Below are 14,080 nucleotides of genomic sequence, written 5' to 3' on the forward strand. Positions count from 1 at the left end.
GTTCATGGGGGTTTAACGCCCCGAAGCGACTCAGGCTATAAGGGACGCCGTAGTGAAGGGCTCCGGAAATTTCGTCCACCTGGGGTTCTTTGCCGTGCAATGACATCGCACAGTACACGGACTTCTAGAATTTCGCCTCCATAGAAATTCGACCGCTGAGGCCGGGATCGAACCCGCGTCTTACGGGTCAGCAGCCGGGCTCCATAACCACTGAGCTACCGCGGGGGCATGCTCGTCGTTTGAATCACGTCATTCAAACTGAACTATCAACCTTTCCAATGCCATTCATTTCACCCGTTGCCTCGTGCGTTTCAGAGCGAGACCTTTCTGCTCGTGCATGTCGAAATAACATCGGCTGGCCACCGCCTGCTCGGGATGAGGTAATTTTTCACGGTTTTTTTTTTCGCTGGAGACACACGCTTGGGTGCACTTAGAGTAGACATTGTGCCCCCGCGGTTGTTCTTAAGAGTTTCGCGTAGACGCTTTCGCAGGATTGTTTCGTGCAGGGCGCCCTTACATTACGTACGGGCAGCCGCGCGTGCAGTTTGTTGGGCTGTCCTTTTGGCTACGCTTGGATATTTAAGACAAGGCGGTGCCTGTGAAGCTTCTCCAACGAAAGAGAGAGAGAGAAAAGGCACAACAAGGACGAAGGGACGCACGTAGAGAAACAGACACGAGCACATGTGGCTGTCTGTCTTCCTGCGCCTCTTCGTATTTTCTGCTTGTTGTGCCTCTCGCCAAGGATGCTGAACCGGACTGGCCGAAACTACTTTAGAGAAAGGTCGGTTGAATGCGGAAAAGGCATACGCGCGTTCCTAATTCGCTCGCCCATGTACCTACTTGCCGTATTGAAAAATAAATTAACTTTACGCTTCTCAAACCCACGCGTTTATTTGCCTGTTAGCATCTTGGGCAAATCAAACCTAATTTACTCAGCAGTGAACATGCCTATCAATTTCGGCCATTGATCACCGAATTCCAAGATTCAGCTTTAGCCGTAGAAAGAGGAGAGGCAGCAAAAGCGTCATGGTATGCTTCTACGTACACGATGACTTGGAAACACGTTCCTTTGGCGTATTCTTTTCTTAATAGATGTTTATATGTGTCGCATTGAGCAAGTACCACACGACCTCTCCTCCAGAAGGATGCATCGGCCTATGTTCAACGAGCATGCGCGCGGCCGTTAACTCTCCTGCCGCCCGCATGACACGGATACCTGACTTCGTTCGGGTCGTTAGCCCCGTTGCTTGCAACTGCGCTCGCTGTAAGCTTTCTCTGAGATTTCTTTATTGCCAGCGGGCCCTTTGTTTCTTTTGTTCCCTACTCTTTTTCCGTTGCTGGAAATGCGTTCTGGAGAAAGAAAGAAAAAGATGAAATAAATCTATTACCTGCTGTTCATCATGCTCATGAATCTCTCCTTTATTCATTAAAATCTCTCGCTCTCTCTCGTGAAAAAAGGGCAAAAACTTTGTCAGAGCGATTCTGTGCCGAGACCAGTTCTTGCCAGTCGCATATGCCACGTATGTTAACTAGCCCTGAAACACTCCTTTCGATCACAACGAATGACTTAGAGACGGCAGGGCGTCTCATTAGCAATGTCGCCACAAAAAAAAAAATTATAAACGTCTAGCGGAACCGAGAAATTAAATGCGTACTATGTGAACTTCGGAACTTCTCGCTACATTGTCTGGGAGCGCCAGTACCGTTCAGAGTTGCGCACAGGGAAGCTTGCAGAGCTCCTATTTCGATCCGCCTGGCCCAGTACGGCGGCTAGGCGTTTCCAGCAGCACAAGGCAGCGCGGCCGTCGTTTTGCACAGGCAAAGCTCGCTAAATACTTTTCGGAAGGCTCGAGTAACCTGCTTTATGGTAGTCAGTGGCGACCAGATCAGCCTCCGTCTAGGCCGCCGTGATAACGCTGAGGCAATGCACATAAAGAGCGGATTTCAATGAATTTTTCTACATGGACTTGTGCCTCCGCGAGCGCATTCGCGCTTGCCAGTGTCGCGGAAACCAGGCTTCTTACTACGATGAGAGGCGGCACGACAGCAAAAAGGCCAACATGGCAATAACGTGGGCGAATTAGTGGTTGATTCTACAGACACCACGCCTAGCTCACAGATACTAAGATACAAGACTAACAGAAAAAGCGGAAGACGAACGAAGTGAGCGACGCGCTTCGTTTGTACTAGTACGTTCTTTGTGTTAGTCTTGTGTTCTTAGTGTCTGTGAGGGGCGGTATCGGTACAAGGAAGATGACCATTGAGAATAAATCTGGATGTCTTAATTTACGCACTTGCAGGTTTGAAAATACTGCATGTGTAATAATCAGCAGTGAAAATGATTGACTGTACTTTGAGAGGGATATTTCACCCCCATACAACAGCCCTATCTAAACTACGATTTGGAAGACATGAAAATTAACCACTGAATATTCGTCAAGGCGTTTCTATGTCCCTTTAATGCATTGGATACAAACTGAAGCAATCAGCAAAATAATGGAGCGTTGAAGCCTCACTGCGTGAGTCAGCATTTCCTTCCAGCTACATGGCAATGGGTGAGGTGCGTTTCCAGATTTAGCGCAGAGGCTCATGGGAAAGTCGTCTGCTACTGCTACTTCCGGTTCCAAATTTCTCCCCCTGCTCGCCTGCTTCATGGCAGTTGATGTGTTGATATCATTTCTTACATTAATTTATTTGCACTGCAACACCGCCGATAGTATTGCATCATCGCAAGACCAACGCGACGTCAACTCTGCTCTGCTACGTCGTGTGTTTTGGCGCGAAATGCAATCAATTAAAATAATGTAAATGATAGGAGTCTTTATATGCGTATGCAGTGCGATGTGTTGAGACGCAATATGCGCACAGTTGCATGTATGGATAGTCTGCGAGCCCACTGGCAGCTTTTACATGCTGTGCGGAAAATACCTATATCGTGTACTAAAAACTGAGCACGTTTCTGCTCATCGCTGCCTTCGTAGCGCGACGAAAAAACAAATATACTATGGCCGACCCGTTAAATTAGTTCAACCGCACATGCAACTGACTGCTGTGCATACGCAGAACAGCCCGCCTACGCTGGCATATTATTACCACGGCAAAACGCTCCTACCTTACGTTACTGTCAATTTCCGCTTTCAGGACGCGTTCACACGCAGCACGCGCTATTTTACTGTGTTACTGTGCAATAAGCGATGCCGTAAAATGAGGGAATAAACGATGCTGGCATGCACTGCAATTGAAATGCAAAAGCCAGCGTGTGGGAGAAATTTGGAACCGGAAGTAGCTAGCAGACGATTTTCCCATGGTTATTTGCGTTCCCTTCGGAAACGCACCTTGCCTATTGAAGGCTGGCAGGTGCTTTCACTGCGCAACTAGCTGCCACCGTGACTCAGCAGCAACGGCGCACTGATGGCCGCACCAGCGCGAAATGCGCGCTTGAACACGTGCTGAGATTTAGGCACATATGGAGGAACTTGATGTGGGTCGATCAATCCGAGTTCTCCACTTTTCGTATTCCCTATGATCATCAAAAAAAAAAAAATGGATCAAGAAACCATGGCAGAAAGAGAGGCAAAGTGCAAAGGCGTTCCTATGTTTTATGTTGTTTTCTAATCCGCTAGCTTTACCGGCATCGGTGAGTTATTTCAGTGATTTGTGTGTGGTCCTTCTACGTAAGAAAAAAACAACAACAGAAGATACGAGAAAAAGTTGCCACGACGAGTGCCGTGTTACTTGTTGGACAGAGGTGAGCAAAGTCTGTGCCGCAAAGCAGCATCAGTGGTGGCGGAACTTTCCATGACGTCATCCTAAGTAGCGTGAGCAAACAGAAGGTGGATGACGTCTACAAACTCCGCCTCCGTTGACGTCATCTGCCGAGCACATGCCTACTAAACCTCCCTGCGTCGGCCAGTTTTATCGGCCTTGCACCAAACATGGACCAGGCAAAATGGGAAATTCCTTAGAGAGTTTTAGACAGTGTCTTAAACACGCCATTGTTGCGAGTAAAAACAGCAAAAGAAGAAGAATGATGCGGTGTGAGCAAGACGGTGGTGGCAGTGGTTCAGCAGAAGTTAAGAGCGAATAAAAGAAGGTGCTCGCAATGGCCGACAAAAGTGTTTGCAGTGGTTTGAAAAAAAAAAAAAAGCCAACCAGTCGTTAGCGTGGTCAACTGCTTGCTACAGCGCATTCAAATCTTGGTCTTGTAGAACATGACCTGCATTTTTTAGTTGGCAGTTTGCACCAACTAGCCTAATCACCTGCGCCTTATAACCACAGCATACCTTTGGGAAACGAGACATCCTCCCCTCGTGCAGCTTTCCTACGGAGTAGTTTGTCAGCGCTGACATGAATTTTTATTGCAGCATTTTGGCTGCCAGAAAGCTACTTCTACCTCAGGAATCAGCCAAACACAATGGACAAGAATAAATCTGTTCTAACAGCACGGCTAAAACGGTTAACTGTTTTGAGTCAACTCCCCGTTGCCCAGTCAACTGCGGTGTTTTGACTTTTAAGGAACTAAGTAAAAGAAAAAGAAGAAGCTCTATGATCGCCCCTGCTCTGTTAATGACACCTTTTCTTGCACCCTCGGAGAAGTGCCGAAGTCACGTAAGGAATTCGGAGGCCCACTAGCGAGATGAAAGATTTCCAGAGTGCCAAGATGTGGAAACAAAAAGAAAGATTCTATTTCGGACTTTCCACTGCTTTTCAGGAATTGAAGTTTGTTTATGGTTTGTGGGGGTTTAACGTCCCAAAGTGACTCAGGCTATGAGGGACACCATAGTGAAGGACTCCGGAAATTTCGACCACCTGGGGTTCCTTAACTTGCACTGACATCGCACAGTACACGGGCCTCTAGAATTTTGCCTCCATCGAAATGCGACCACCACGGCCGGGATCGAACCCACGTCTTTTGGGTCAGCAGCCGAGCGCCATAACCACTGAGCGAGTTCCCGCGGTAAAAAGACGAGTTCAGATTCCTCTTTAGTGAACCTTCAATACGAAATCGGCGAGATCAGTTTTTCGGAGTGATGACTTTATTTCTTGACAGGAAGGGTTGTTGTACTTCACTTTGCTGCTTTAGCCTTGTACCCCTGTCACACGGGCACCGCAAAGGCCTTTGCGAATCAGGTTCTTATGTTCAAAGACGTAAGGAGTGCAGATGCAGGGCACAAATGTTGGGCCTTTGCCGCTAAGGGCCTTGGAGGCGAAGGCGCCAGTCCGAGACCTTTATAGAGCCCAAAGTCGCGCTCTTCGAGAGCCTGCGATCGCAGTGCGGTCCGGCGTCAAAACGGTAAAGCAAAGAAAAAAATTTATGCAGCTAACATTATTTGAAAAAATTTTCAAAAATTACGAAAGATTTGTCTGGTGTTGCTTTCTGCCCAAGAGTTTATATTTTACGCCCCTATTTCAAGAAAGTGAAATTGTTGCAGCAACACCGAGTGGCCCTCGTGGCCAAGACAATACACAGAACCTGCTGCTGTTGATAAGAGTAGCTGTTGTAGTTCTTTTAAGGGAGCAGTAAGAACAAAAAAATTTTCTGAGCTCTACGTACGAATAAAATGCCCTGTTCTGATTTTAAAACACTAACTTCAGCCACGTCTTGCACAGCAGCGGGTGTTAAGCTTCAGCAACTGTTCTACCTTTGAGTTGCACTGTGTAGCTGCGTCGCTACCCCTTTGAGAAGTCGCTCCTTTGGTGAAAAGAGGCGCCTTTGCTGAAAGACCTTCGAGGTCACGTAAGCTCCCTGCTGAATTTGGAAATTACTGAACAACAACCCCCCCCCCCCCCCCCCCCCCCCCGAAAAAAAAAATTAAGCTCCCAACGTCAGTAGCCTACCTTCACCTAAGTACTCAAGCACTGTTGACATCGCACGTGTTTGCAAGGAAAAATGGCTTATGCTTTTATATAGCATGCCACACAGATGAAACGGGGAATGAAAAGAAATGACAAGAAGAAAATAGCGTTTTTAGAGTCGGCGCGGGGTGAAGAAGGAAGGAAAAAAACATTTTTTTTTTCAACTCCCCACTCGGTGAAGTGAGCTCCAAGTGTCAACGCACTTGTCGCAGGCACTTCAATAGTTGTCTGTCCTCGGAGGTTCTATGCTGACTTAACGTGCTTTTTTTGTAGTTTCATCGACGAAAACTCGATTTATCTCAAATGAAGAGAGCGTTCACTTGGAGAAGAAGCAAGCGGGTGAAGCGAGGCTGCTGTCGGCGGCCCAACGCCGGCGGGCATTACTGCTGGCCAGCAGACCGTGTCGCACTTAACCCAGTTTTCGGCGCAGACGATGCAGGAAAGCGGCAGAGACAGGGCAGACTTATACAGGAGGAACTGCGACTTAGCGCCCGCCGGTATGACTTCGTTCGACATTCAAAAAGTGTCTGCATTGTCCTTTTTTTATGCTTGAAAAAAAAAAAAAATTCTACGCGAGTAAAAAAACAACATAATGGCTGATAATAACTTTTCAAGACGCGGCAGCTCGGCGAAAAAAAATGATATTTCTCCCTTGAAGCCCACGCGGCCCGAAAAAGAATTCCACGCTGCCACTGAAAAGTTGCCGCTCGCGCACCAAGGACGGCCCGTTCCATACACGAAATACCGTCGCTGAACTCTATAAAGGTGTTTTGCTTCAAAGCACCCAACTTGAACCGTTGTGAGGATCGGACAGATTTCAGTGAGACCGGCGTTTTGAAACTAGCACGCGGTACAAATATGCAACCTCTACCCCACTTGACATTTTGCTGAGCTGAAACGCCTCCCGTTCGCGCCATCCAAGGGCAAACTCGGAAGCATCTTAAGTTGCATTGATGTGGCATAAAACTCTTCTCTCTGAAGAAAGTACATAACGCACGTTATTTCGTCCGCGAAGATCAACGAATAAGGTAGAATTGGAGAAGACTCCATTTTATTATTTTTTAATAAAGTTTACCGCGAAGGCCTGCCCACGGTATTAAAGTTTAGCTTGCACGTTTCGCTAACGTGTAGGAGCCTTTCGCTATTTATCCTGATCCTATCCTCTATCAGACGTTCTGAAGCAGCTTTGGAAACAGCAGGAAAATAAGACCTTTGTGCAGCCGTGAGAGTTCACTGTTATTGTCACGTAGTTGTGGTGGCAAACCGTTCAGAAGGGAAGCAGGCTGATTTCCGTAAAACTCGGAAAACTGTTTATTTGTGCAAATTTGAGCCTGCAAACTGAAAGCAACTCGGCAGCTGAAAGGAACCTTAATTATAGGCGGCAACGAACTTTCGACACAAGGTGCCTGAACCGTGGACAATGATCTCGAATGTCGTAGAAACTGCCGCGCACTATAGTGATCGTTCCAATGCGCTCTGGTCGCGTCTCGAGTTCCAAATACAAAGTGATAAGGGTGCTTTCCAGCGCGAGTAAATAATGAACATAAAAAAAAAAAACTTATTTGTTGGCGGCATTATAGTACTACTAGCTTGTGACCAGCATGCTAAGAGAGCTGTACATGCATTTCAGAAACCGCCAATGATTGCCTTTGGAAATTCGTCGTTTGAAGAGTAGACTGTTCACCACAAAAATACTTATAATTGTCGATGTTTGCCAGTCTAAAAGTAGGCTAAACTACAAGGCGGCCTTGTTAAGTGCGCGCAAAACACGTCAGGTAGCGTCAATAAAAAAAAAAAGAAAGGGTCCAGTAAGTACCGAGCAGCGGTATCACAGGCTCAATTCAAAGGCGCTCATCCTTGAAGCTTCATGTCTAATTCATTTTTCTTTCTGGGTGCCGATCTCATCTATAGCTTCTGCAGGAAAGACGATCGTAATGGAGACGCCTTGTGCGTAACGAGATGGCCACGGCTGCTCACGTCGCCTTGTGATTAAGGTGTCCGCGTGAACACGTCGAACCCAGCAGACATGGACGCGCCTTCGGAGCTATATTTTTTTTTTTTTTTTTGCTTTTAGCTATGTGTGTCCTACATCTTCCTCTCCGTCTTGCCTCGTGCTTGCTTATTACAATCCGCGCGTTGGTCCAGCCGTCCTGTTGCAGGTCTCACGCGTAATTTTCGGCTCACGTGACCGATCCGACGGGTTGCGAAGCGCTCCCGACGTCGGTTTGCAGCTGGCTGCGGCGCTCTTTCCACTCTAAATTCTGCGGCATCTCTGCGGTGAACGCCTAATCGGAGCTACGTGTGAGACATGGGCCGCTGGATCTCGGGAAGAGTTCGTGAGCAACTCCATGTCTGGCAGCATAGGCTGTTTCAGCGCTTCCAGACGAAGTAGCTTCCCGTAGGGCGGTAATTTTGTAAACTCAGCAGCCACTGAGCGCCTTATTCTGACAAGAAGTGGGAACTACGCATTCTTGCATTTGCTATCACATGGATATTGCCCTTTCATCCGCGGTTCTGGTCTGGCTCCTGTTTGTCATTTTTCGGTCGTCTTCTGGCACTATGGTCACTTTTGGAGACACAGTTCAGCGAAACGAAACTTCACGGGCGTACAAGGAACTAACGGTAATTGATTATGCTTGCACGTCTAGGCAATTTACTCTTGATACGGAATACCGTTGTACTCTTGGGTTGTATACAGTAGTTTAACTGCGCCATGTATCAAAATATCTTTCAGATTCAAGGGAAGGCTTCAATATTCAAGCTGAGTGATCATAGAAAACTAGCAACTCAAGCAATAAACATTTTTTTTTACGCTGGCAAATGTACATAGCCAGAGTAAACAATGAAAAATATTTTGTTTGCCCCCATCTCAAACATGAATAAATTATAAACCAACGTCCGGTTATCGCTAATTACTAATCAACCTTACATGATAAAAGCTTTGTGATGTTTGTCTTTGGTCAGCAAGCCCCACTGGTAGCTCTCGCCGTTCTGATATCTCAGCGGGCTGCAAATGGCCGCAGGGAGTAGTAATAATTACGAAATGGTTTGGTTTGGTTTATGGGGTTTAATATGCCAAAACGACTCAGGCTATGAGGGATGCAGTAGTGAGGGCTCCGGAAATTTCGACCACCTGGGGTTCTTTGCCGTGCACTGACATCGCACAGTACACGGGCCTCTAGAATTTCGCCTTCATCGAAATTCGACCGCCGCCGCCGGGATCGAACCCGCAATTACACCGTGTCACACTACACTTTTTGGCTTGAGATTTCAGTAACTGCCGGTGGTTACGCTAAATATTATTTGAGTAATGTATCCTGTGTAACAGTGCTCTGCGTCTGACAACAGTCGGTTGCGTGGTTGGTGTGGTTAAGTGCCTAATTGAAATCTACCAGGCAAGACGGACTGCAGACACAATGGTAATAACACTGATATATATGACTTCTAAACGATTAAAGAAAGGAAACTAAACAAGTTCTGTTTGCATCCCACATGCCAAGTTTTATTGCGGGAATCTAAGCCCACCATTTCTATGACCGCATGCCGGAGGCCGGAAGCGTCTTTAGCATGCCCGTTCGTTGCTGGAGTAAATGCCCTCAACGGGGTCAAGTGCAAAAAATTTCGATGCTGTTGACATCCGCGAGGCTCCACAGGATACTGCCAACACACGTGCTGAATGAAACCTTATACGGCTGACGTATCCAAGTCACCAGTCTAAGAAAAAATAATTATACTAAATGGGCGAAATTTATTCTGCTTGCTTAGTGTCATCATGTCCGGTACTAGGCGCGTTATTCTAAAGATAAAGGAAACGTTTATTTCCACTTCTTGGATGGATGTAGACAAGGAGATTACAACGTTCCTCAGAATTTGTTCTGCTATACTCTTAGCGCTACATGAAATGATCGTGGAACGGAACGAGGTTTTAGGCGTTGAACGGACCATACTATTCATTACATGCGTAGACTCGTACATTCCTGGCTTCGTGAAATCTCGAAGAGTGCTTGGCGAGCTTAAATAAACATTTATGCGACTTTTCGCATGCATAGCGCAGGCATGCTGTACACTCGCGAACGGCTGTTAGCTATGACCGAATGAACATTGTGTGAAGTACTCACGCTCATTTTTAGGCATCCTACGCACTGCCTTTCATTAGTTAAGTCAGCTTTCCCGCATTTGCGTCTGCTGACATGACGGCACCGGCGCCATTTTCTCAAGGAGTGTTTATGACGTAATGGATGTCAGTGTGTAGTTCCCGCGATGACATCATGTACAGTGGTGAAATGCTGACGTGTCCACTCTTCTCTTTTATTGCGGCCACTGCAGTCCCAAGTGCGGCGGTACAGCGACACAGGAAAGCTAACTTCCCTATCAGGGAAAGCGGAAACGATGTTATGTATATCGAAGGGCCGGGCGCGTGTCGCCTTGTAGCATGGAAGGCAAGTGCGCTCCTGGTTGCGGACGCGTCTTCCCAGAATCGCGTCTTCCCAGAACTTTCAAGCGTGCAGGTGGTCCTCTTTCGTCGTTTACCTGATTCTTTTTTTTACCCATGCTGGTTAACGTTTTTCCCGCTCTATACTAAAAATATGCAACTTCAAGGATCATAAGCCCTGCCTATTACTGCAGCAAAATGCGACAACTATAATCCGTCATATTAGCTCAACAGAATTTTCAGGGCATGCCTAATTCCTAACTGGGATCAACCCTTTTCGCTTGGTATAGCGTAGCTCTTTTACTTCGAAAAAGAAAAGTGAATAAAGAAAAAAACGCGGCTCTCTTTTATAACACACTTCAATGTTCATAAGAGGAATGTGGCTCTGACTTAATTTTGACAATAATACCTGTTGACCACGATGAAAAATGTATCAACGCATACTAGTGTTCCTATAAATGCTCCCGCAAGGAACGCATACTGCCTTTCAGCGCCACCTGGCGGGCTTGATACCGATACTAGTGTAAATTTACGGGAGGTAATCTTCGACCGAAAAGCAACTATTTACTTCGTGCCGAAATATGTTGTCGCTTTCGGCGCGTGGGTTAAGAAATGTGAATGTCTCGGGCCGAATTGGCACACATGGGATTAAATCTGTTGAAACAGGCATACTGAAGGTACGCTTTGGGCTATGATGCCAAAGAGCGCAAATTTAAGCTTATTATTCACTCTCCATTATTTAATGTGCTTTCTTAAAGCTGCAAATGTACTTACCTAAAGTACAAAGCTTTGGGTCCGAATGTGGATAGTGAATTGTCTCGGACTGCGCAATTCCCATTGAAGAAGGAAGTTGTCGACAGTGATTATTTAAAATGAGCCTTTTGGCTTACCTTTCTTGCCCATATAAAGCGAATACCTCCATAGTATATCAATTTTTTCTGCTGTAATCTAGTTACCCCCCCAAAAAAAAGTGTTTTGGAACTTACTGTTCCCGTCCTAAGCAAGAAGCACAAAATGCTTGCTCATTGGTTACGGGCGTCCTGCTGGTTTTTTCTCTCGTCGGCTCGCATTCAGCGCCAGGTGAGTTAGAAGAATATGTGGGGATACACTTCCCAAAACCGCACGTACGCTATGGGAGACGCCTTAGTGGAGGGCTGCGGAGTAATTCGATAACTGGGGATTATTTAACGTGCGCTGGCATCGCACAGCAAACCCGTGTTCTTCCATTTCGCCTCCATCGAAATGCGGCCAGGTCGGCTGGGATTCGATTACCGTAAGCTTCTTCACGCTCCACCGCAGAACACCTTAGCCACTCAGCAAACATGGCGGATTTTACCAGTTGATAAGACAGGCGGATTGCCCTTCTTCCTCTTTTCTAAAGGCGCAACTCCATGGACCCATCCGAGGCGCATGAGCGCAGCGCCTACGCGTACCAGCGTACGCCGGAGCCGGTCTGAGCATGCGCGAGGCGCAGACGCGAGCTGGCGCTGGCGCTTGGCGAATATCTCCCCATGTCAGATATTTGCGCCACACTGGCGCTGCGCTCACGCCGGCGCCGAAAGTGGCTCGCAGGTTTGCGGTTCGTGTACACCAATGAGATAACGCACTTCTCTCGGCATCCGGCACGGCCCTCCGCGCCGTTTTCTACGCTGTTTTGAGCTGAGCGCGAGTACCAGCGACAGGAGGCGGCAGACCATCTAGTTGCGTATGTTTTCCGACGCTTGTCGCGGCGCGGCGCTGGACGCGTAGGCGCTGCGCTCATGCGCCTCGGATGAGTCCGTGGAATTGCACCTTAAGAGTTCGCTGCTTTGTGCCTACTAGCCAGTTCTTATATTGCTAGACGACAACTTTCGAAAGTAGACTAATGTAGTGCCGTGGATGTTAAGTGCAGAAAAATATTTCATAGAATAACATCCAAAAGCAGGTGCAATAAGCAAGACAAATGCAGCACTCCGTAAACAGGCTCGCAAGCGTATTTGAAAGGATTCAATTCGCAATTCCCTTTATAGCAACAACAACAACAACAACAGCAATAATGTGGGCTGTTGAAAATGTTGCATTTATGAAAGGTTTAATATTAAAAACATTAAGATGATCCTGCTAGCATATATGGAGGGTACAGTTAAGCTCACATGTGCAAAAGAAAGCACGATACATCGACTATATGAGGCGACATAGTTTCAGGGAGAGATCTACATCAGCAAACCAACGAAATTTTGCGGATTTTGCTTAATTTGCTGCTGACCAAGCATAGCAAGACCAATCACTATGTGTACAGGAGGATGTAGGTGAGCTTATGACGCGGACACGTTGTCATGTACGCATAAAAAATCAAATGTATTTGCGGCACCATCAGACCACGGTGATAACGGTACCTGGTGGCAGCGTGGACATAAAATCAGCATTTCAGAACTCGCGTAAAAATACGTCTAGCCACATCACTGAGCTCGCTTCACTTGAGAAATCAGCCCAGTGGTAGGCCTGTGGCCATGGCCAAGCAATGGTTATTTCTGGATACGTTGAGCGATCGTGAAGAGAGTACTTTTGTTTATTTTGGACAAAGCGAAACGCGGGGGGGGGGGGGGGGGGGGTGCGAGAAAAGGTGAAATTTTATCCAACCATGGGAGTCTTTAAACCCTCCGATGAAATGCATGACCTCAAAATATCGAAGGGGCACTCAGAGCGTTACATAATTATGCTGCCTTTGCTCCCGCTGGCAACAAAGTCGTACCTCAAAGTCGTTTCTTTGCTTTGATTAGTAGTTAATGTCAGTGAAAACAACTCACTGAGTGATATGCATTGAGGCGTTTAGGCGATGCCGTGGGCACTTCGAATGAACCTGAAAACCGTACGGTGTTTTTCTCGAAAGATAGCAGAGCGTGCATATCAGCCTTCATCAATGCTTCCATGAAACGATGGCCACGTTCAGCGAAAGCACTGATCAAAACTGACAGAGTTCAATTTTGCATTCCATTTCAAGTTCTCGTAAATGAGAGCAAAGTTTCAGTGCGTCCGTTTCACCCGAATGCAGCTTCACTGCTTTTATGATGCACTGAGAGCATGCAGAGGCGCATCACTGACGAGACACGTGAACTCTCCACTTGTGGCTCAGCAAATCCATAACAATGGCCGCATTCATTGCTACCACGTGCGCGAGTACACCAGCGGTTAGCTGTATCGAAACCGCTGCGTACTAAGCACAGAAGCACGCGCAGCGCAATGTCTACTCACGCCTGACGGCCCATCCCTTGAGGTCCCGGAAGGCTTTGAAGGTCTTCAGTAGCGCCGTCATGCAGTCAACTGAGACATCAAGCTCCGAGGAGCCTTCCACGACGTACGGGAAGATCTCGTTGGCTACAGCGTCGATGTTGACCTTGGACTTGTTCACTTGGTCTTCCCACGATGTATTGGTCATGGCGTCCTGGAGGCCCTGGAAGGGGCCCTGCGAGTGGCCGCCCCGGCAGACGGCCACCAGGGAGCACAGGAAGACGAAGAACGCGCAGACGACGGCACGCCGCTCCATGCTGCCTCGCTGAGGGACCTGCCCGAAGAACCACACCGAGCGCTCGCTGCCGAGGGCGATCCCGAAGCGCTCCGTGGTCGTCCGGAGCTGCCTCTGGCAGGGCGCAGAGGAGCCGCCGCATCTGGGCCTCCGTGGCCCCAATTATTGACCTGGTTCCCCGCTCGCGCGCGCGCGCGCGCCCCGCGCAGGTACTTTCTCTGAGGGGCCCGCCGCTCTCTCGCCCGCTATCCCGACCAGCGCCGCGCTGGTTCGAAAAATGTTCCTTTTCC

The 14,080-nt window shown here is 47.7% G+C and overlaps 1 protein-coding gene across 1 annotated transcript in view; it reads right to left on the bottom strand.

The window, feature by feature from the left end:
• The window catches only part of LOC149353263 (O-acyltransferase like protein-like), a 52,788-nt gene extending 38,977 nt beyond the window's left edge, over positions 1-13,811 (bottom strand). Inside the window, exon 1 of the mRNA XM_089577304.1 lies at positions 13,520-13,811. Coding sequence (XP_089433430.1) covers positions 13,520-13,811 — 292 coding nt within the window. The remainder of the gene's footprint in view (positions 1-13,519) is intronic.
• Between the last annotated feature and the right edge of the window lie 269 nt (positions 13,812-14,080).

The sequence above is a fragment of the Amblyomma mixtum genome, chromosome 3 (assembly GCF_055824585.1).
Source record: "Amblyomma mixtum isolate Tamu chromosome 3, ASM5582458v1, whole genome shotgun sequence".
NCBI lineage: Eukaryota > Metazoa > Arthropoda > Arachnida > Ixodida > Ixodidae > Amblyomma > Amblyomma mixtum.